Genomic DNA, 23,576 nt, shown 5'->3' on the forward strand with positions numbered 1-23,576 from the left:
TTTGTTGCACTTAGGCATAGGAACAAATGACTTACCAAGTGGAATATCTTGCAACTGGACATGAGGAAATTGGTCCTGTCCTGGGGTCTTCACTCCAAAAGTCACAGATCATCCTGGTCTTCATTAAACATCTGAACTCCTAGCTTGATATTATTGGTGGCCCACTATGTCCAAGGGCATATGGGATTTTGTTACTGGCTGTACTTGTTCCCATAAGATCCTGAAGGAGGAACCAGAAGAATTCCTTCTCCCATTGCCCAAAGTCCTATGGCAGCATATTGCCATGGGTTTAATCACACACTTGCCCTTTTTCTCTGGCTGCATGATAATCTGGTAATCTGATCATGAAGATCTTAAAAGCTTGCATGCTGTGGTAGAAAATGTGGCTTTGAAGTACAGTTCTATCATTTCCTATTCAAGATTCTCATATAAAATCAAACTACTAATTTGGCTTTATTATATATTTTTTTGGAAGTAAGCCATATCGGTAGGCTATACCTAAGCCAATGCTCATAGCTTGAAAAGGTGTTCTCCAGGAATACAGATTCTCATACTTTGACACATCCCAGGCATTGTGGTGGGGGGAGCAGATAAGTGCATGTCCTGGTCCCTGGCTTTTTTTCCCCTGGAACTTTATGGGCATGGTCGCTGCAGCCAGTGAATTGCTTCAACGGTAACATGGCCAGAAGTAGCACTTTGCCACTTAATCCAGTCATTGGCCACAGTGGAGCATGTGACTATGCAGCATCAAGACCCGCTGGGGACCAGAACAATGACACAGCGGAGACAGAATGGGGGCAGGCAAGTATGAATCTTTTTACAAAGTACCATCCCGAACCCATTTAAAGTTTCCTTTGGGTTCCATTAACAGGTTAGACCTAAAGAACAGTAATAAAACTAGACTTCTTATAAAAAAAACCTATTAAAACTCACACTCAAGCATGCTGGTTGGCATTGCCATGCATGAAAAAATAATTTCAGTTTCAGCACTTTGTGGAATGAATAGCATTAATGACTGGGAACTGGAGCATATTCATGTGGCTTACTGATAAATTTGCTACATTTGTCCTGCCAAGAAGAAATCCATTTCACTTTGCCTTGATTTTGCATGAAAGAGGACAGAGATCAGAAAGCTGCAATGAATTGGAGACTTAAGTAATTAGATACCATTACTAATGACGGAATCTCTTGCTATATGCAGTACAGATTTAATTGTGTACTTGCCAACAACTGTCAGTGTAATACAAACACATTTATAGTAAATCATTTTTTTTTTTTTTATTATTCTCAAAGGAATCTCCAGTGGTTCTGAAAGGGAATTCACCCCCTGTATCGCTAAAAAAGGTAAGTCCATACACATTTACAGCTGCATTCAAACATACAAAATTGTTTAAGGTTAAGAAGTTATTTGGCAATTTCATATGAATAACCCGTTTTGTTTTTAGTCTATTGCCATTGCCCCAACCAGTCGAAACAAAAAAAAAAAAAAAAAAAAAAAGTGTAAAAGTGTACAGAAACATATTTACAATCAAAAAGACTTCAAAGTGCTTCAGAATAGTGACTGTCTCCAAGGATATGTACAACTGCCTATACAAGTATGTACAGGTAAATTCACTATATATAGCACAAAATTTCATTGCTGGGATATGGCTTTCATGGAAAGTGTTTGTATACAGTACTTAGCCTATGTGGGAGTGAAGGATTACAAATATTGAAAATAAATAAAGGCATGGGGGCTATGGACAAAATGGTAACCTTTTCAAAAGCTGAACAAGCTTATTAAGAAATATATACAAAAAGGTTCCCACTGCAAGTTCCAATCATAACAGCTGTGTCACACATACAAAATATTCACACTCCCATAGTAAAGGGGCAGGATGCGTTCAGCGTCTGGACTGGTCACCATCTGGAACCAAATTATCCTGTTAATGCAGTGTAGACTGGAGGAGGATGATGATGAATGCCAACTATGTATAGCCAGGCTCATGACATGTCGTCTTCTGTATTTACAACAGATATCTAGAGGAGAGAAAAAAAAAAAATGTATATATTAAATCTACAAGTGACATCTGAATATGTAAAAACATGCACTTTAACCCCTTAAGGTCAAGGCTAGAGATGAGCAAATTTTATATTTTGAAATTCGTTTCCACTTCGTTTGTTGGTAAAAGGCGAATTGCGTTATGGATTCTGTTACCACGGACCATAACGCAATTGGATGACAGAATGCATAATGGAATGCCTTTAGAGGCATTCCGTGATAATAGAAGTCTATCGGCTGCAAAACTGATCCATTCCATTTCAGTTATGCAGTGGAGTCCTCTCCTGCATAACGGAAACGGGAAGGACCCGTTTTGCAGCCCATAGATTTCTATTATCACGGAATGCCTCTAAAGGCATTCCATTATGCATTCTGTCATCCAATTGCGTTATGGTCCGTGGTAACAGAATCCATAACACAAGGAACCTTAACTAATGAAGTGCGAATGAATTTCATAAACAGAAAATCGCTCATCTCTAGCCAAGGCTTATTTTCATTTTTGGATTTTTTGTTATTAAAAAAGTAGAAAAATCCTAACTTATTTTCTGTTCACAAAGCTATATGAGGGCTTTTTTTTTTGCCACCCTGTAATTTACCATATCTCGTATTGTAAATCAGGAAAATATGGTTTGTGGGGCCAAAAAATAAAAAAAAATTCTGCCAAGATTTTTGGGGTAGATAGTGTTCACCATGTGCTAAAAATGACCTGACATCCTTAGGCCTCTTTTACACGACCGTATGGCCATTTCAGTGTTTTGCGGTCCTTTTTTCACGGATCCGTTCTGTTTTTTGTTTCCGTTTAGTTTTTCCGTATGGCATATACAGTATACAGTAATTACATAGAAAAAATTGGGCTGGGCATAACATTTTCAATACATGGTTCCGCAAAAACAGAACGGATACGGAAGACATACAGAAATACATCCGTATGTTCCTTTTTTTGCGGACCCATAGACTTTAATGGAGCCACGGAACGCGATTTGCGGGCAATAATAGGACATGTTCTATCTTTCAACGGAACAGAAAGCATATGGAGTAAAAAAAGGAAAAAAAATGGTAGTGTGAAAGAGGCCTTATACTGCTGCTCAATATGAATGCAGCGATACCAAACTTCTATAGGTTTTTTTACCTTTAAAAAATAAAAACCTTTGGAGCATCATTCTCAGTTTTCCACTCTTCCCTTTATTACACAGTAAATCAGTAGTCCAATCTAAAATTATAACTTAACCCATCTGTATTTTTTGGGTGTGGGAGATGACCTGAGCACCAGGGTTGCCAACCGTCCAGAATTTTCTGGACAGCCCGTAAAAATATGCAACCGTTTTTTCGGTGTCCATGAGGAAAAATAGAGTTTTCTTTAGGCTGATTGTACATACGGTACTTTACTAGAATATTTTGTGGCAATTTTTCAACGCTCAGTAAATGCTGGTAATGAGGCAATATCAGTATATTGAGCTAGAGACATGTATAACCTATAATCTTTATAAATTCATTATGGTTTTCCAATATGTCCGTAAAAATAAATAAAAGGTTTGGCTGTCTGCTGAGCACCCAGAGAAAACCTATGCAAAAGGGAGAACATTTTCAGTACACCAGTCAGAGCCCCAGGTTAACACCAGGGGACAGTTACAAGCTAATAGGTAAGGGACCTTTCTAACAAACTAGGGCTGCTTAAACGAGAACTCATGAAGGGAGCCCCGAGTGTGTAAAGCACTTACTGCTGGATAGGTGTGTCCTATGTTGCCACTGTGCCTTCCGATATCTATTGTTAGGTCCTCTTCAGTGGTTTTTAAGTACACAGGGTTATCAAAATTCATGCTTTTCATGTTCTTCCGCTGCCAGTTACGCCACATAAGGTAAGCTCCTGTTGCTGCCATAACGAGTAACACTAGAAAACAAGTTATAGAAGAGTTAACAAACAGATAATTATAATCTATATTCAATCACATCCTCAAAATTCCAAGCCTTAGCCCCAGTGAAGCAACAAGGTGAAAGATCTCAGCCATATCAAACAGGCTTCATGGTCCAAATTTTCGGCTGCTTACATCACATTCCAAATTGTGCAAACGTTAGAGTATAAATCAAATTGAACAAAGCACCAAACAGGATTTTTTTTTCATGAACTAAACTCAAAAATGCACTGTTCCAATGTATGCACAACAGAGTTTCAAAACATTTTAGAGTTATGAAGAAATGAAAATGGTCATTTGTTGAATCGGCAGCATTAAGAGGTCACATTTACTGAAATCAAAAGCCATTTCAAATCAAAAACCTCTTAAGAGGCCATCCAGTGTGGCCCAGCACTTATCAGTAAAGAAGACTGTTTGAAAGTTGGTCTTCATACATGTCTGGGCCCACTGCAAGTTTCTGCTTGTGAGCACTGGATAGGGATGGCCAAATAGTAGGTGTATGCACAACTGCAAGGTTTGTAGGACTCCTGAGGCACCAGCTGCTTCAAATACCTGTTGGCTGCCTTGTAATGGCATTTTAACAGCTGCTCTCAATCCAATTTGTCTGGCAGGTACCTTCCTCATGATTATCTGCACAAACCTGTCGGTGCTCAAAATCTGCCACAAATCTCTTCACAGTACAATGATCAGGCTTAACCCCTTGTCTACCAGCGCCGTACATGCGGCTACTTACCATGACTGGCAATAATGCCGATCACAGTAATTGAAGGCTTTAGATGCCATGATCAAGCAAGATCATGGCATCTAAATGCGGAAAAAACAGGCTTCCTACCGATGCCCTGTGTGGCCAATTCGGGCATCGGCAGTTGTGCTGAACACTTTCAGCCTCTGAGGCTGAAAGTGTTCATGCTACAATTCTTATTTTGGCCACCAGATGGCAGGCCATGATAAGAGATGAGCAAATTAGGGTTTTAATGTCCATTTAAAAATCCCGAATAGAACAAAAATCTAAAAAAGGTAAAACATTTAGGCAGATATCGGAGCTTCAAATGTATCACAAAAAGTAAATATATACAAAATTAAAACTATAAAGTTTAACCCCTTAAAGACCCAGTGTCCGAGACTTAAAGGGGTATCCTCAACATGCCGTTTAATACTTACCTGCTCCCGGGGCGCTGTCCACGTCCTGTTTTGGCACTCGGCAGGGGGCGGGCTCCATCTTGATTGAGGTCTTCTCCCGGCCGGGCACGCCAAGTCCGCGCATGCGCCCTGGTGACTTCTTCCTGGCAAGTATACTATACTGGCCAGGAAGAAATCATAGCGCATGCGTGGACTCAGCATGCACGTTCAGGAGAAGAAAAGTAGTCTGCGCACACGCGGCCACCGCGATTCCTGAGAAGAGCGGTGGCTGTAACCAGGGGAGACAGAAGACAACAGTCAGGTAAGTATAGGTTTATTTTTTTCTAAGAGGTGGGGATTTGTTAATGAAATATATTTAGAAAAATGATCACAGATGTGGGCCCAATCTCGGATGCTCAGTGGGTAGAGGTATTGGAGTTAACTCCAACACTATCTATGAGTGAGGCGGCTAGATTGTCCCAGATTTTTCTTTTGCATAGAGTATACAGGTCGCCACTGTTTTTGCAGATGATAGGGTGTCGCCCTGACTCGTTATGTCCGAAATGCAGGACGGAAGACGCTGGGCTGTTCCACATGATCTGGCAATGCAACACCCTGCATAGGTACTGGTCTAAGATAATAAAACTGATTAAACAAAATATACTGCGCTACATATACACTAGATGCAAGAATGTGCATACTCTGATTATTTGACTCCGAGTCTTTGCAACCGCCCATTAAGATGGGCATCAACAGAATCCTGTATCAAGCTCGGAAAACCATCGCTGCTAAATAGATTCAGTCGTCTCCTCCTAGTTTTGCAGAATTTGTGGCTAGGATGAATGTGGTTATACGGCTAGAAAGGGGAACGTATTTGAAGAGAAACTGTTTGTCAAAATTCGACTCCGTATGGGGACCATGGATAGACAAATCAGGGGTGTGCAGTCAATGGCTGTCCTTGCACTGTAGTAGCTGGATTGTTCTAGGTCGTTCTTAAAGCAGGGGTGGAGCTTATGTGCTTGCAACTATTAATGTATGTCTGTCGGCCAAAGAAAGGTGTACAGGGAGTGTGCTGATATCTCCTTTTTCTTGAATACAGGGGCCAAGATTATCGACCGTACATGTCACTCATTGGAAAATGTGTGGGGGGGGGGGGGGGGGAGTTCAATGTTGTTTCTCTTACTTTTGCTATTGAACCAGTCGTCATTTTGGCTAGTCTGTCTATGGGCTTGGTATTGCAGGTCTGCCGACGTCTCCGTTGTCTCCACTATTGAATTCATTACTGTGATTTGTGTATTTGCACATACAGGTCCTTCTCAAAAAATTAGCATATTGTGATAAAGTTCATTATTTTCTGTAATGTACTGATAAACATTAGGCTTTCATATATTTTAGATTCATTACACACCAACTGAAGTAGTTCAAGCCTTTTATTGTTTTAATATTGATGATTTTGGCATACAGCTCATGAAAACCCAAAATTCCTATCTCAAAAAATTAGCATATCATGAAAAGGTTCTCTAAACGAGCGATTAACCTAATCATCTGAATCAACTAATTAACTCTAAACACCTGCAAAAGATTCCTGAGGCTTTTAAAAACTCCCAGCCTGGTTCATTACTCAAAACCGCAATCATGGGTAAGACTGCCGACCTGACTGCTGTCCAGAAGGCCATCATTGACACCCTCAAGCAAGAGGGTAAGACAAAGAAATTTCTGAACGAATAGGCTGTTCCCAGAGTGCTGTATCAAGGCACCTCAGTGGGAAGTCTGTGGGAAGTAAAAAGTATGGCAGAAAACGCTGCACAACGAGAAGAGGTGACCGGACCCTGAGGAAGATTGTGGAGAAGGACCGATTCCAGACCTTGGGAGACCTGCGGAAGCAGTGGACTGAGTCTGGAGTAGAAACATCCACAGGCGTGTGCAGGAAATGGGCTACAGGTGCCGCATACCCCAGGTCAAGCCACTTTTGTACCAGAAACAGCGGCAGAAGCGCCTGACCTGGGCTACAGAGAAGCAGCACTGGACTGTTGCTCAGTGGTCCAAAGTACTTTTTTCGGATGAAAGCAAATTTTGCATGTCATTCGGAAATCAAGGTGCCAGAGTCTGGAGGAAGACTGGGGAGAGGGAAATGCCAAAATGTCTGAAGTCCAGTGTCAAGTACCCACAGACGATGGTCTGGGGTGCCATGTCAGCTGCTGGTGTTGATCCACTGTGTTTTATCAAGGGCAGGGTCAATGCAGCTAGCTATCAGGATATTTTGGAGCACTTCATGCTTCCATCTGCTGAAAAGCTTTATGGAGATGAAGATTTCATTTTTCAGCACAACCTGGCACCTGCTCACAGTGCCAAAACCACTGGTAAATGGTTTACTGACCATGGTATCACTGTGCTCTATTGGCCTGCCAACTCTCCTGACCTGAACCCCATAGAGAATCTCTGGGATATTGGGAAGAGAAAGTTGAGAGACGCAAGACCTAACACTCTGGATGAGCTTAAGGCCGCTATCGAAGCATCCTGGGCCTCCATAACACCTCAGCAGCGCCACAGGCTGATTGCCTCCATGCCACGCGGCATTGAAGCAGTAATTTCTGCAAAAGGATTCCCGACCAAGTATTGAGTGCATAACTGAACATAATTATTTGAAGGTTGACTTTTTTGTATTAAAAACACTTTTCTTTTATTGGTCGGATTAAATATGCTAATTTTTTGAGATAGGAAATTTGGGTTTTCATGAGCTGTATGCCAAAATCATCATCAATATTAAAACAATAAAAGGCTTGAACTACTTCAGTTGGTGTGTAATGAATCTAAAATATATGAAAGTCTAATGTTTATCAGTACATTACAGAAAATAATGAACTTTATCACAATATGCTAATTATTTGAGAAGGACCTGTATTCTAATGTATCTGACTATTATGTTAGATTTGCTGCTCTTTTCCTATAATGTTGGGGTTATGAGGGATTTAGTTATTGTATTTTTTTAATACATTTGTATTTACTTCTACTTCAATAAAAATTATCTGATTTAAAAAAATAAAATAAAAAGTGATCACTTAAATCATTAACAGATTTAACAGTGATCATTAAGATGATAATACACCTTTAAGGATCAGGGGTCCGGCAGTCACCGATAGCCGGACCCCTGCATCTGTGAAAACACTGATGCCTGTGCATTAACCCTAGATGTGCCATGTTGACATATTGGGTATCGCCACGTCTTTATCGACCGGCTCTATAAAACTATCACATGCCCTTACCCCTCAGGTGAACAGCATAAAAAAAAAAAAAAAGTTAAAACATTTGTTACCCTACATCACTAAAAGTGCAACACCAAGCGATCAAAAATGCTTATGCCGCCAAAATAGTACCAGTCACCTCATCCCGCAAAAGATGAGCCCCTACCTAAGAATCACCCAAAAAATAAAAACCATTGCCCTCAGACTATAGACACTAAAACGTGTCAAAAATATTATGCAAAACGTAATAAAAAAAATTGAGATTTTAGGCATTTCCACGTCCGTAACTACCTGCTCTATAAAAATATCACATGATCTAAAATTTAAAAAAAAAGTGTCAAAAGCCATTTTTGTCACCTTACAATCACAGTGATCATGAATGACGGTGATCATGAATAGACAACGTTATCAGTCTATGTGCGAGCAGATATTGAGAGATAAGAACAATTATCAGATGTTGACTTCAAATCCTACAGCACTGTATCTGGTGGAGCTTAGGGATATTCTGTCTGAAGGTAGAGTTAAAAATCTAATCTCCCAAGAGGAATAGGATTTCCTATACCCTAAGTATCCAGTAACGGCCATGTTTTACAGTCTCCCCAAAATCCACAAAGGCCTTAGGCCAATTAAAGGAAGACCAATTGTGGCTGGCATTGGGAGTATAGGACAAAATTTGGGGGTCTACATTCATCAGATCTTGATTCTGTTCGTAACCACACTTCCGTCCTTTACCCAAGATACCATGGATCTTTTGAAACAGGTGGATGGGATCTCTATTGAAGACAGTTCTCTCCTAGCCAGTGTGGATGTGGAGGCCCTTTATTCCTTCATACCACACGAGGCAGGACTCAAGGCAGTGAGTTATTACCCGAGTATGCACGGACAACAATTTACCGTGCATAATGAGTTTGTTTTGACTACTCAGGTTTTTGCTCACTCATAACTATTTTTGATGGCCGCCTGTACCACCAGCTCAGGGGCACGGCCATGGGATGTTCCGGTGCGCTCTTATGCTAACCTGCTCCTGGGCTGGTGGGAAGCGACCACGGTCTTTGGCGAGGGCGATTCGATGACCGGGCTCATCTCTTTATGGGTCCCGGTACATCGATGATATCCTCATTATCTGGAATGCCAGTGAATCGGCCTTTAAACTTTTTGTGGAATGTCCCAACAACAACAACATTGGCCTCTGTTTCACCTATGAGGTTTACAAACAATCACTTCCTTTCCTGAATGTACGAATATCTAAGAAGGCTCGGGGTGAGCTATCCACAAACATTTTTAGGAAATCAGCCACAAATTTGGTTCTTCATTGGCAAAGCAGTCATCCACTGCCACTGAAAATAGGTATTCCCTACGGACAATATCTATGTCTGCGGAGGAACTGTTCAGAAGAACAAGAATTTAGACATCAGGCTGTTGATCTCCGGCGAAGATTTTGTGCTAGGGGTTACCCTGATCAGGTTCTGAAAAAGGCTTTTCAGAGGGCAGGCAATACTCCAAGAAGTATACTCTTGACACTCAAAAAGGAAGCAGGAGATAAAGATACGATTCATTACCACATTTGATGGTTCCTCTAATGAATCACGTGAGACCCTTGGGCGATACTGGCCGATTCTTCTGATGGACCCGGATGTTCGTGATGTCTTACACGAGTATCCACAGGTGACCTTCAGAAGGGGCCAGAGCCTCAAGGATCTACTAGTACACAGTTATTTTTCTCCGCTTGTTACACCAAATACTTGGTTGAGTCGCTGACCTATAGGATGCTTTAAGTGCAGTGGCTGCGTGGCCTGTGATAGTATCACCATGGGCAAAACTTTTACCAGCAGCAATCTAAAACGCAGCTTTAACATCAGGGATTTTATTTCATGTCGGACCTCTGGTGTAATATATAAAATTACGTGTATTTGCCAAAAAGAATACATAGGCAAAACGAAACGGGAGCTTTGTCGATGCGTAGGAGAACATCTCTTGGATATTGAAAAACGCTGTGACACAGCGGTCGCTCCCCATGTTTGCGACTTCCATCAGGGAGACCCCAGGGTTATCAGAGTCATGGGCATTGAAACTGTCAGTCCACCTAAACGCGGGAGGGACTGGGATAAGATTTTATTACAGCGCAAGGCACGTTGGATTTTTCTTCTACGGACGGTCACCCCGACAGGGCTTAATGAACAACTTAGCTTTAGTTGTTTTCTGTAAATAATCTGTGACCCTTGGTGACTGTTTCTCTAACGGAGAGATGCGTACCTCTCCCCCCAGTACCCATGATCTGATACTGTACCATGTAAATTAGGGACAATTCCTTCCCCCTACATTAGTGATGGTCTCCTATCTTTTTCCCAGATTTTGCCACCACTCATGGCTTAATTTATTATTTTCCTATTTTCTGGAGAAACCTCTTAACCACTATAATGCTCAGTCAGTGTCAATGGTCAGAGTTTGTTAGGCTATTACCCAGTTTTTACTTTGCACTGATTATCACAAATTGCCTTAAATACCACGTTTCGGGTCTGATCGCGGACCAATGTGCTCCGGTTGCGGCAATATGTCCCAATGCCTCGCAACCTGTAAGCACATCGGAGTCATTTGTATCGGTAATCACTCCCAATGCTATGGTCGTTTCGGCCTGCAGAGTGACGCGATCTCGCAATATTCAGTGCGAAATCGCACATGCACGGGAGTGCTCAGTTTCTCTTTGCACTTTCCTGCGCTCCATGCCTCGCTCTGGACTCTTGAGTGCACGCGCCAGGCAGGCGCATGCACTCATTGGCTATGGGTAGCACACATGACGGCAGACAGAGCGAGGTGATTTAAATGAGGTGGGAGCGCCAGTTTAGTTGTCGTCCCATGTGCAGGGATTTTTATCTTTACCCTGCACTACCTTTTCCGCCCATCTTTGAGGTTGTCCTTGGAGGGGGGGGGGGGGGGGGGGGGGGTCCCACCATCTTGGTACCCCTCTCTACCAGCAGACGTACACTCCATTTGGAGGTTTGATTTTTTACTTGCTGTATGGGATCGGTAGTTCATTCATATATATTGATTCCCAAACTTTTTCTCAAAAGAGGCCCAGTTACAGGGGAAATCAGCATCCCAACCCTGCAGCTCTGCGCTCCTGTCCCCAAGCCAGGTCCACCCTGCACAGCACACTGCTCACCTGTGTGAGGAGAAGGCAGAAGTGCTGATACACTGCTTCTGCCTTCTCCTCAGTCTCGTGCTGTCACTGACAGCTGAGGACCCGTCCTGCTCCTGCTACAGTGCAGGAGCAGGAGCCGTAAATGTGTGCGGCGCTCATGGCAGAAACACAGCTGATCATCTGATTCTGTCCAGGAGGACGGGGGCCGCAAACTTTGGCTCCAGGGGTCGCATGCGGCCTGTGGGCCACAGGTTGTGCACCCCTGATTTAGACCTAAATAAACCTACACATATGGACTATCGTTGAAATCATACTGAACCAGAGAATGAAAGGCACGGGTCAGTTTTGCCGTAAATGAAACGCAGTGGGAACAAAATCCGTAAAACAATGGAGGAATTGTGTTTTGTTTTTCCAATTCAACCCAAGTTGGAATTGTTCTACTGCTTCCCACCACATTTTATGCCATAATTAATGGTGGCATTAGAAAGTACAACCTGTCCCGCAAGAAATAAGCCCTAATGACTCACGGAAAATAGGGAAGAAAAATGAAAACTCAAATGAAAAAAAAACTCCGGTAACCTAAGTGTTAAAGGGGTTATCCAACCCCTATAATGCCCCCCGCCCCCCGCCCCCCCCCCCCCCCGAACATGCCCGGGCACCACATACAGGTTTAATTGAAAAACTGAAAAATTACATCTTTATGACACTTAAATCCAATTTGCATAATAATTTGGAACCCAGGGCACTTTATATGTACCAGATACTTACAGATGGGAAGAATTACCCAAGCTGCAGATGCACCCTTGCTGGAACCTCCCTCGTATAAAGAGGTGTTACTACTGGCATCTAAAAAGGCAAACACAAACATTACTATATGGAAGCGAGAAGTTCAATATGGCAGTTAAGCAAAAGCAAAGACTAAAAAGGTGGCCATACGCATTAGTCTAAAGTTGATCAAAATGGACATTTCAATAAAAATAAAAACTGATATTTAAATTCATTTTAGCCAACTGACAGTCCTGAATTTAGAAACTTGGTCGTATTTTATAACTTTCCTTCAAAAGAAAGATAGTTTGCCAAAAGATCTTTCGTCTATCGTCTGGTTTAACTGAGTGTACGGCCAGTTTGAAGACCTTTACCATACATGTTTTAGACAATATTGGCTGCTAATGTCTGCAAAGCCAGTGTTCATCAGATCATTGTTCAACCGACCAATTTCCATCTAATGTGTATGGCTACCTTAAGATTACTAGAGTGGAAATGGCGTTAGTCAGAACACAAAACCTTCAGTCTGAATGAGGATGTGGTATCTGGTGTGAGACAGGCTCTGACAATTTCCACAAACACATGGGGGGGGGGGACACGCTTGGCAAAAGTCACACCATTATGCCTAGTTATGCTTTCAAGAGAATCCAATTTTCTGTACATTTATAGACTTAAATTGTTACTGTAATTCACTTTTTTACAAGGAATATGGCACACTTCTGTGAAAAGGCGAGACAATCTAAAAATTAGAGGGTAATGCAATTAAGGTGGCTACACTCAATAACTGTTGTATGCTATAGGGAGAATGGAGAAAACTTGACCACATCTGAATTAGGTCAGGACAGTTTATGAAACTTTTTACCGAAATGGTAGCTATAGAGTCATACTAAGCACTTACCCCCTGGAAGTGCTTTGCCAGGATGCAGTTCTGTAGGGGTGGCAGTATGGTCTTCTTTACTACCTTAAAACAAAGTTGATTTTCTTTTTAAGTAAAGGATTACAAAAAGTTATCAGGGGTAAACAAATTTCACTGCCTGGAAAATATGTGATATCACCAGCCATAATCCATGCTAGTGAACAATATAGTACAATGCTCATGAAAGTAAAGTACACCACACCACTAGGAAAATGCACCAGCCATAAGGTAGGATATCCCAACCTACAGTCCCACAGTAATCCCTGCTGGTAATCTGGCAGGATGTTTCCCCACAGTGTGACTGATGCCAAAAAGTAAGACCGTCAAGGACCTCAACACAAATAGATGTAAACCAATGTGAACAGTAAAGTTATGCTGTGCCAAGTTGTACTGCACGTTACTGATTAAGGTCAATGAGTAGAGGACAGACGAGCACTGACAGTATACATTTAAAAAGGAGATCAGCTGGAAAACAACTTACAAACAACAATAACTATGGTAGTTATGGTATGGCAGTTATGTTAACCAACTGAAATTATTGGTCAACGCCTCTACAAGTGTTTTTGCAGCAGGCATTTAGCAAGGTCAATTACAAGACATATCCCAGTTGACTACTCCACTCCAACTACCAATTTGTGACAGATTTGCATGCATAATGTCCAAAATGTACACAATACCTCTTCTACACCGTCGATCGTCATAAAGTTGCAAGCCATCAGGGCACACACAGGTATATTTTGGAGAGCGATCATTTATCTGTGGAGCAGGCAGGCATAAATACTCACATCCGCCATTGTCAAGTCTCTCGTTACACCAGTTTTTTCCTGTAAAGCATCAATTTGCATTAAGTGTAAAGCCTCATTTTTTTACACTATGATAGACCAGAAGTCCAGAAAGCACATTACCTGGAGGCTGGATGAGTTCATGATAGACAATGATATCATGAGCATCGTTTAAGTTGTTAACTAAGGTTTCCAATTCTTCCCCTGTAAACTTATTGGCCCCATAGATTGCCTCATTCTCACCATCAATCCAATAGACCCTGTCCTGGAAACAGAACATTTATATGTACACAAGTGGTAAAGAGCAGTAGAAATTCTCTTAGCAGGAACTGCAAGTCTAACTATTACCTCAAATATTGTAAGTGCAAGGGGATAAGCTAAAAATTCATAAGATTTCAGGATAATCCGCCGATCTTGTCCACTAAGGTCCACGCTACAGAGTTGATGCAACTTCACATCAAGCCAGTAAAGACGACTTTTTATCAAATCTAAAAAACCAACAAAAAAACAAATGAACCCCACAATCACCAAGTTAGCCAACCCTGTACTATTAAAGGACATTTACGACTCCATAACTTACAACTATTACAAGATATTTACCCAACACAATGCCACTTGGTCGCTGGATGTCAGTTGTCACTAGTTGCTGTCTGTCTATTCCATTCATTCCAGCTCTCTCAATTTTTGCAGGTTCGCCCCAATCTGACCAATAAATATACCTTGGAAAAGGGAGAAAAAAAAAAACAAACACATCAGTTACAGCGCCAACTTACTGTAGTGACCTAAACCAGCGTTTTCCAACCAATGGTTTAGAGGCCACAAATAGCCCAGCATCTAGAGCGGTTATGTCATGACCACAACCTAGCACCAAGGTCAAAACCATAACTGCCAGTTAAGCTGTATTGCCAGGATAAAATCTATTGCGGTCCAACACCATTATGCAGAGTCATGCTTGGAAGTAGCTTGTATACTACAATTTAGAGCACAGACCCTCCAACTTTGCATATATTTCTAATGTGGCAAGCTAGATGTTAATTAGATAGTAGCGTAAGTGTTTAGCAGAGTACTAATATTCTGCATAGCACAAAGAATCAAAAGCTATGGATTTTACAGCTGAAGATTTGTGGAGGTGAAACACCTCCAGTCAGGACTAAAATACATTAGCTGTTTGGCCTAAAAACAGTTCCAGACCCATGCATGCTAGACAGGCTTTAGAAGAGCAGCACTGGTACAGGTAGCGCAACGATGCCCCAGCCTGCTCAGCACTCCCAAAAGCAAATCTCTACACCAGTACACAGCAGTGTACAAGAGTACGAATTCTAAAGTGCAATGGGCACCTAAACTTAAGTAAAAGGTAATGTACATTGCAAAAATAATTTTTATTATATTTAGAGCAGCTTTTAATAAAGTGTGTGAAAGTTTAGGTACACTTTAATGCAAATCATTGGCACATTGTTAGAGATGATGATGCACCAACTTCAAAAGGGAACAATGTGATCTGTATTGTTCAGGCGCAGCAGGGGAATTGGACATAGGCCATCAATTTCTCCCTCATACTAAAGTTAATTACAAAGAGTCCCAGCAAAAGTGCACTGAAATATAAGTTGTCCAAAGTAGGCAAGCCCTTGAATAAGCAAATGCTCAGTTTTACTCACCCAGAAATTGGATCAACAGCAATAGAGGAAGGATCTTTCAAGCCAGTGTTGAATAGCACTTTCCTTTTTGACCCATCGAAGTTTGAAACTGACACAGTCTTTGATCCAGTATCGATCCAATAAATGTTCTTGTAGATCCAGTCAACAGCAATGGAAGCTGGACTATGGAGTCCATCTACAACTTTTATATGGCTTCCTATTCCATCACGGCTATCAACTGAGGCACTACAAGATAGTAAGAGATGATTTTAGATTCCTGCAACAAATAACAGCTAAAGATTAACAACTACAATTCCCAATCTGTTGTATTAGGACACTTGCCCAGAGATAAGCAGAGATTCTACGGTAAATATTTGCTCGTCTGTTACATATGCTCTGTGGATAGAGACATACACCCATTTTCAAAATAGGTGCAAACGGAAGCAAATAAAAGCTGAGGCTCCTATTGCACTAAAAGAAAAAAACTTGAACTCCCTGACTAAGCTGTGCTTCACCGATTAAATGCAACAAAGTTAGACCACAGTGATATTGTACAAATTGCATAGAAACGGCTCTAGATTACCATTTATACTACTGACTGAAAATGGTATTTTAGCAGAATATTTCTGCATGTACTGATTATTGTAAGTTCAGGCAGAAGTTTCATTATTTACGGAGTTTGGGTGGGGAAGATTAGTCCATTTCCTCAGGTGTAATTGGTGACATGAAAATGCCAAGCCCCATTCCTTACACATAAGAAGCGATAAAGGCACCTTACTACGAAGTTGACAGCCAAAACCAAAGCCGGTTTAATAACTTTAATACAGTCGTACAATGAGAAATGTTCTGGTTCTTATGCCGGTCCCCATGTTACCCTAGAAATTAATTCCTAACAGTTATGAAAACTCCCACAATAAGGCCTCATGCACACAACTGTAGTGTTAGTCCCGGTCAGATTTAGATTTTTTTTCTCAAAATGGTCCGGATGCATTTGTTTCTATGGGACCACAAAAAGTGTGGACCGCATATGGATGTCATGTCCATCCTGCAAATTTTAGAACATATCCTAATCCTGTCAGTTTTGCAAACAAAAATAGCCATTTCTACAGTTATCAATGAAAAGATACAGTATGCACAGGGCTGGTATCTGCAGGCTTCTAAGACCGCAGAACATACGGCTGTGTGCATGAGGCCTAAGGAAAGGCAGGATAATTTAGTTGAACTATCATCATGAGTTAACATACCGAAATATTGACTTTTGAATAGTGTCAGCCCAAAACAGACCATGTCCAGAGATATCTGCATCAAGTGCTACGGTGTTTCGCAGCTGCTCTACTAGCTGGATATATTCCTTTCTTTCAAGTCCAAACTTACGGATATCCCTGTGATTTGTGAATATCAGACAAGGTTCCCTTCCTAAGGAGAATAAAATTGTCCAGTTGAAATAAAGTCAAGTAGCACACCATCTTTTTCTGGATGTCTAGAAGTGGATGACTCCTCCTAGACTCACCTACTGCCTTGCAAACACCAGTTGAAAGATCCATTTGATAACCTTTGCTGCATTCACACTTGTATCCTCCTTTCAGGTTGACACATATCTGACTGCAAATTCCTGGATTTTGACATTCATCAATATCTATGAAAAACCCACAAGTTACAATATTTAATGCTTCACATTTCACACTGCACAAAAACACTTGTGCTGCAATTTGGTGTAACCCAAGAACAAAGGTATACTATGGTCAAAGATGGCTTTTGGTATTTAAGAACCCAGCTTACTAAAAAGAGATCGAAACGGAGCGTCACGAGTGTAAATAGCTCCAGAGCAAACTGCAATCACCTGTCTGCACAAGTGAAATTCAAATAACCTTATCTTTTGATTTAAAGGCTATATAGACCTTCAGAGGCAATTTTGTTATGACAATTTTACTCATTGGGATAAAAATCATTTTTTTCAATTGGTCTATTAAAAATATTGAGCCATGCTGTCAAAGGGTTAACAGTTTTTCTAGCTGTGTGAATCCTACTTCACTTTGTGCAGTCATCTAATGACCCTCAATTACCAAGAGGTCAAACACTTATTTAAGCCATTCTTATCAGTAAGATCAAGATTGAGCTTTAATGAGATCTCTGCCTGACTACCTTCACACTAGTGTTTTGGCTTTCAGTTTCTGAGATCCGTTCAGGGCTCTCACAAGCGGTCCAAAATGGATCAGTTTTGCCCTAATGCATTCTGAATGGAAAAGGATCCGTTCAGAATGCATCAGTTTGCCTCCAATCAGTCTCCATTCCGCTCTGGAGGCAAAACCCTGCCTGCAGCATTTTGGGGTCAGTCTGATTAAACTGAGCCTGAGTTTTCTCTGACAATCTGGCACAATAGAAAACGGATCCATCTCCCATTGACTTTCAATGGAGTTCATGACTGATCTGTCTTGGCCAGGTTGCAGATAATACAAACGGATCCATGCGGTTGTATTATTTTAACGGATCCGCTTTTTTGCAGATCCATGACAGCTGCCCAAAATGCAAGTGTGAAAGTAGCCTAAAGAGAAAGAAAAATTTAGATCCTGCTAGTACAGCTTCTTATTCCTCCCTGTACAGAGAAAAGGGCTCCATATTTTTAATAAAGACCAATTAAAAATATTTTTACCTCATAAGTACAATACAATAAAAAAAATATCCCCCCCCCTTAAAGTTGTACTTAGCCTTTAAGTAGGTAGACTATTTTAAATTCTGAACCTGCGTGTTTAGAGCGAATGGTCTATCTACAGCCACCAACAGAGGAACATAGGAGTTTCCAGCCTACTGTCTCATTACTTCTTACGTCATATGACCAATGTAAATCATAGCACAGACTTACCTCCACATGTTTTTCTGTCAATCAACTCAAAGCCAGCTGGACAGTCGCATTCATATCCAACCACCAAGTCACGACACAAATGAGAGCAGCCGCCATTATTCACCAAACATTCATTTAAATCTAGGATTAATAAAGATGAGATTTTAATTGTAGCCTGAATGCATTTTAAGGTTGCCTCATATCAACTTGTTCACTGGTTTATAAAGAATTAAACTACAGTAATGCTCTAGCAGAGTATGCTGCAAGTCTCCAAAGTGAGAAAAAGGTTAAAAACGGATGCTTTTTAACAGGTAATGTTCCAAAAACAAAAAACTGGAGGTGTGCATTTTAAATGCTCATAACCAACAGGTGTTTGGAGAAGCCCAGTTAAGACAACTGAGAAGAATGTCTTAGGCTGCGTTCACACGGGCGAGATTTCCGCGCGGGTGCAATGCAGTAGGTGAACGCATTGCACCTGCACTGAATCCTGACCCATTCATTTCAATGGGTCTGTGTACATGAGCGTTTTTTTTTCACGCATTACTTCTGCAATGCTTTAAAATCACAGCATGTTCTATATTCAGCGTTTTTCACGCAGCCCTGGCTCCATAGAAGTGAATGGGGCTGCGTTAATAACGCATTGCATCTGCAAGCAAGTGCGGATGCAATGCGTTTTTCACTGATGGTTGCTAGGAGATGTTGTTTGTAAACCTTCAGTTTTTTCTCACGCGCGTGAAAAACGCATCAAAACGCATTGCACCCGCGCGGAAAAAAACTGAACAACTAAACGCAATTGCAGCCAAAACTGACTGAACTTGCTTGCAAAATGGTGCGAGTTTAACTGAACGCACCCTGAACGCATCCAGACCTAATCTGTCACACTCGTGTGAACTCAGCCTTACAGGTTCTGACTGGAGCTCAATGAAAGCTTTCAATCTAGACTGGAGAGGGACAACATACCTGGAGGCAGAAGAGCCAAACCATGGCTTGTGGAGCCTGGATACAGGCAATTGCATACCATACACTGCAAGTTTTGGGTGTGGTGAGCAACATGCCAGTTGAATTAGGACTTCCCAATATTAACATCTCACATTCTGTAATTCTTTACCAGGAAGGCAAAGGCTGGCACACAGTTTTAACCACTTTAAGAGGCAAATACTATCCCGCTGTTATGTGCCGACTATCTAAAGTTGCATGGGCTAAGTTCACATCTGCATTCGGTAAATATGGCAGTTCGTGTTCAGCGAACTTGCAAGTTTGGCGTTCAGGTTAAGAATTCTGTTACCAAGGACCATAACAGAATCTTATGATGGCATGCATCACAGAAGCTTTAAGAGGCATTCCGTCATAATAGTCTAAGGCCAGCATTTACTACATGTTGGGTCAGGAGCAATTTTAAAAAGTAATTGCTTTAAAATCAAAAAACAGACATGCTCTTGAACAGTTGCTCTCTAGGAAAAAGAAAAAAAATAACTTACTACACTCCTTTGCAGGTTCGTCGCTCCAGTCTTTGCAGTCATTTTTCTGGTTGCACACCTTATGTATATCGATGCATTCCCCAGATTTGCACTTGAATTTGCCGGATCCTGAACACTGATTGACTGAAGATGCCAGTCAGTACAAGGGAAATGAGGAAGAACTGTTAGATAGGCACTTACTGCTTTACTGGACAGACAACACTGCAAATAAAGACACTATTATGTGCCCACCATTTTTACAGCGAATTTCGTCAGTGCCATCAAGGCAATCTCTCACACCATCGCATTGCCTAGAACCATGTATGCAGTTCCCATCCTCACATTTAAATTGATCTGGCTGGCAGGTACGAGAGGCTAAAATTAAGGGAAAAAAATAAAATAAAGTTACTCAGGTTGTAGTTAAAAAAATACAGCTATATGACATTGTTCATGGGAGGATTCTTTAGTAGATAAAGTGCCCATCAAAGCATAAGCAGACCACCACGGGAAGTGAGAATTCTGCAGGTCATTGTTGTGCAGAATTTGAGTGACCGATTTTACATTGCTCTTGCCATTTTGGAAAAGTGGGTGGGAATGTAGGCATGGTTAGCCATGTTAATTACATGTACTCCAGATTTATTGATTTTTTTTTTAAAGTCACAAAGAAAGCACACTTACTCCAGTAAAGTGGCATTAAAAGAAAAAAACCTGGCATAAAATATCTACACAGAAAGGTATAATTAAGAAGTTGAGCTAAATTTATACAACACTGCAACTTCTAACAGAGAAAAACAGGCCTCAAAGATTCCCCTCAGAATTCTTGGGCTGCTTTCAGATAACATTTTAGCCCTCCGCAGGTCTTTGTTGGGGCTTTACAGCTGAATATCTGCAAACTGTATTCAGATGTATATCTTGCATAGCACATTGACCTATGGGTTACTTAGTAGGTTGAAGGAGTTTAAAGGATTCATCTTCGAAATCTGTTTCACCAGTTTTTCCCATTGCTTTCTGGAATGTTAGCCAGACGGAATAGCGCAGTCTATCACACTATTCTGTCCAGCAAAAAAAGTGCCAGAAACAGAAAATCAGGAGTACAAAAATACTTTAATGGGATAATCTGAATTCAGAGTCAATACACTATTGTCGTATGCGTCAGTTTGTTTTTCTGATGGGCATTCCCCACTGTGCAGGGCTAAAACGCAACAGGAATGCAGCCTCCGAAGAGTTTCCCAGAATTCTACCAACCCCTCTTCATCCTAGGTCTAGCTGTAGAATGAGCCAGCAGAGAGCCGACTAGAGACCCTACAGGGAAACTTCCTGGTGGACCAACACCCAAGGGAGCTGTACTCGCTGCCACTGGCCGGGTAGATGAGGATCTGGCACTTACAGCTGGGAGCATTCGTTACTTTTGCACCTAGACAGTGCTCACAGGAACCCTACTAAATTAATTCCATTTCGGTCAGCAGGATAATACAATTGAATACTGCAGCAGGGCACAGAAGCCCATGGCTCTCTGTCCTGCTGTTCAGTCGGGCCCCTATATGAGGCACTGTACAAGTTGCAAAGGGAAGCAGGATGGAAGAGGCCTGCACCACAGTTGGCAACTTGGAATAGGACTCAGTTGTGCTCATAAATTTACATACCCTTGTAGAATTTATGATTTCTTAACCATTGTTCAGAGAATATAATTGATAACACAAACCTTTCACCCATGGTTAGTGGTTGGCTAAAGCCATTTATTGTCAAACTACTGTGTTCACTCTTTAAATCATAATGACAACACAAACTACCCAAATAACACTGATCAAAAGTTTACATACCCCAGTTCTTAATAGCGTGTATTGCCCCATTTAACATCAATGACAGCTTGTTTGACAATAAACGGTTTCAGCCAACCACTAACCACGAGTGAAAGTAAAAAAGTTTGTTATTCATATTCTCTGAACAATGGTTATGAAATTATAAGTTTACATACTGTTGCAGAATTTATGAGCACAACTGGACAGTCCAGGCAGCATATTGCTGTGGCCAACATCTCCCATCCTAAGCCCCCGTCTCCATATTTTAGAGTAAACTGGAGTTTAAGTAGGACAGAACGTGGCAGCTTGTAATGGCTACCAAAGAGGGACATCTTCTGAGAAAGTATCTTAGTATTTGGTCCAGCATTTTGTGCTGTACTATGACATTGGTGACCTCGCCCTTCCGTGTTGTCTCGCTTCTATCAATTTAGACCCGCCTACATCATGGGGGCTACATTTAGGCTTTTTTCCCCCCAGGGCCACTTTAAGTTCCCAGTCCAACCCTGGAATAAGCCTTCTCCCACTACTTCCCCTTCAGTAGGAGACAAAAGGTTAAACCCAGCTCTTTGCAGAACCACAACACCTAAGGGCATTTGTTTCTGGGTTCACACGCACCGTATGGTCAAGTTTATACCCAGTGTACCTTTATCATTTATTTCCAGCTCACATTTTGTTAGCCACACATCTCTCCCTTGCAAGTCACAGTACAATGGCTGTATGGGGTCCTTATGGGGACAACTAAAGTGCTCCAGAATCTCAGCACTTGTTCCCACTGATCAAAACCTTTGATCTATTGCTATGATTTTTTTTTATGTTCTGCAATCCTTTACAAATTTTCTATTAAATGAACAAAAAGACAACTTACGACAATTCATTTCATCACTTTTGTCCTTGCAGTCTGCATCCCCATCACAGCGCCACTTCTTGTGAATACACTCCCCAGAACCACATGGAATTTCACTAAAGGCACACCTTTGGGGTGTGATTGGTTGGCGCCCACACTGTTCCAGAGACTCATCTGAGTGGTCTGCACAGTCTGCGTCATCATCACACAGCCAGCTGAGGGGTATGCAGGAGGAGTTCTTGCACTGGAATTCATGAGACCCACATGTGGGAGGGGTGCAGTTCACTTCATCACTACCATCACTGCAGTCCTTGTGGCCATTGCAGTAAAAGCTACTGGAAATACAGCGACCATTGGAGCAAGTGAACTCAGCTGGACTACAGGTCACATTCCCTAGGAGGAGAAAAAAAAAATATATATATATAAAAATATAAAGACAAATGAAGTGCTGATCACTTCTGTTTTTGTACAGTATATCATAAAGAAGACAGTGACCTAGAGATAGCCAAAACCATGTAAGCACTTTCTGAATTCGAGTCAAATCATCCCCCAAGCAGTTTAAGCAGCTGGAAACCGAGGGAGTGCTCTGTTCATTAAGTAGTGAATATAGCACAGCATATTCTGTATACTTACACTAATTACTAGAACCGGTCACCATGAAGATATTCTCCAGCTTACTGACTTCAGAAGGAACTGAGCAAATTTATATAGTTTTGTGGAAACAAATTTAGCACAACTTACATTTATTGAAACCCCTGCCCTTTTAGGCTTCGGGATCCTGTAGACCATTTTTGTGATTGTGTCAATTACTGATTAAGGACTGCCCACTTGACTCCCAAGGAGAGTAGAGATGTCAGCAAGTTACCCCAAATCCTCCTACAAAGCTATTGATTTATAGAGTGATGCCCTCACACAGAACTGTATACACACAGGTTTGCCTGCCCCTCCGGAATCTCACTCACGAAACGAGCACTTCTATGGATAATCCACTTAAAAGCTTGCAAGTGTCCAGTACCGCAAAACTTGGCAAACAGTTAATTAATTAATCAGTGTCTTCAATAGGAGACATGCAGCAGTGCCCCAATTTTA

The 23,576-nt window shown here is 41.4% G+C and overlaps 1 protein-coding gene across 2 annotated transcripts in view; it reads right to left on the reverse strand.

The window, feature by feature from the left end:
* Positions 1-1,257: 1,257 nt before the first annotated feature.
* VLDLR (very low density lipoprotein receptor) overlaps positions 1,258-23,576 on the reverse strand; it is an 80,855-nt gene continuing 58,536 nt past the window's right edge. The window contains exons 5-19 of one of the 2 annotated variants that reach the window (XM_044272584.1): positions 22,509-22,880; positions 20,097-20,219; positions 19,866-19,988; positions 18,409-18,528; positions 17,059-17,184; positions 16,793-16,964; positions 15,570-15,794; positions 14,515-14,633; positions 14,263-14,402; positions 14,038-14,179; positions 13,918-13,956; positions 13,115-13,177; positions 12,220-12,297; positions 3,760-3,929; positions 1,258-2,019 (exon numbers count right to left, since the gene is read on the reverse strand). In XM_044272584.1, the coding sequence (XP_044128519.1) occupies positions 1,984-2,019; positions 3,760-3,929; positions 12,220-12,297; positions 13,115-13,177; positions 13,918-13,956; positions 14,038-14,179; positions 14,263-14,402; positions 14,515-14,633; positions 15,570-15,794; positions 16,793-16,964; positions 17,059-17,184; positions 18,409-18,528; positions 19,866-19,988; positions 20,097-20,219; positions 22,509-22,880 (2,048 nt within the window). In that variant the 3' untranslated portion in view covers positions 1,258-1,983. Of the gene's footprint in view, positions 2,020-3,759; positions 3,930-12,219; positions 12,298-13,114; positions 13,178-13,809; positions 13,957-14,037; positions 14,180-14,262; positions 14,403-14,514; positions 14,634-15,569; positions 15,795-16,792; positions 16,965-17,058; positions 17,185-18,408; positions 18,529-19,865; positions 19,989-20,096; positions 20,220-22,508; positions 22,881-23,576 lie in introns of both variants that reach the window. The other variant, XM_044272575.1, reaches the window with a different exon arrangement.

The sequence above is a fragment of the Bufo gargarizans genome, chromosome 1, assembly GCF_014858855.1.
Source record: "Bufo gargarizans isolate SCDJY-AF-19 chromosome 1, ASM1485885v1, whole genome shotgun sequence".
Lineage (NCBI taxonomy): Eukaryota > Metazoa > Chordata > Amphibia > Anura > Bufonidae > Bufo > Bufo gargarizans.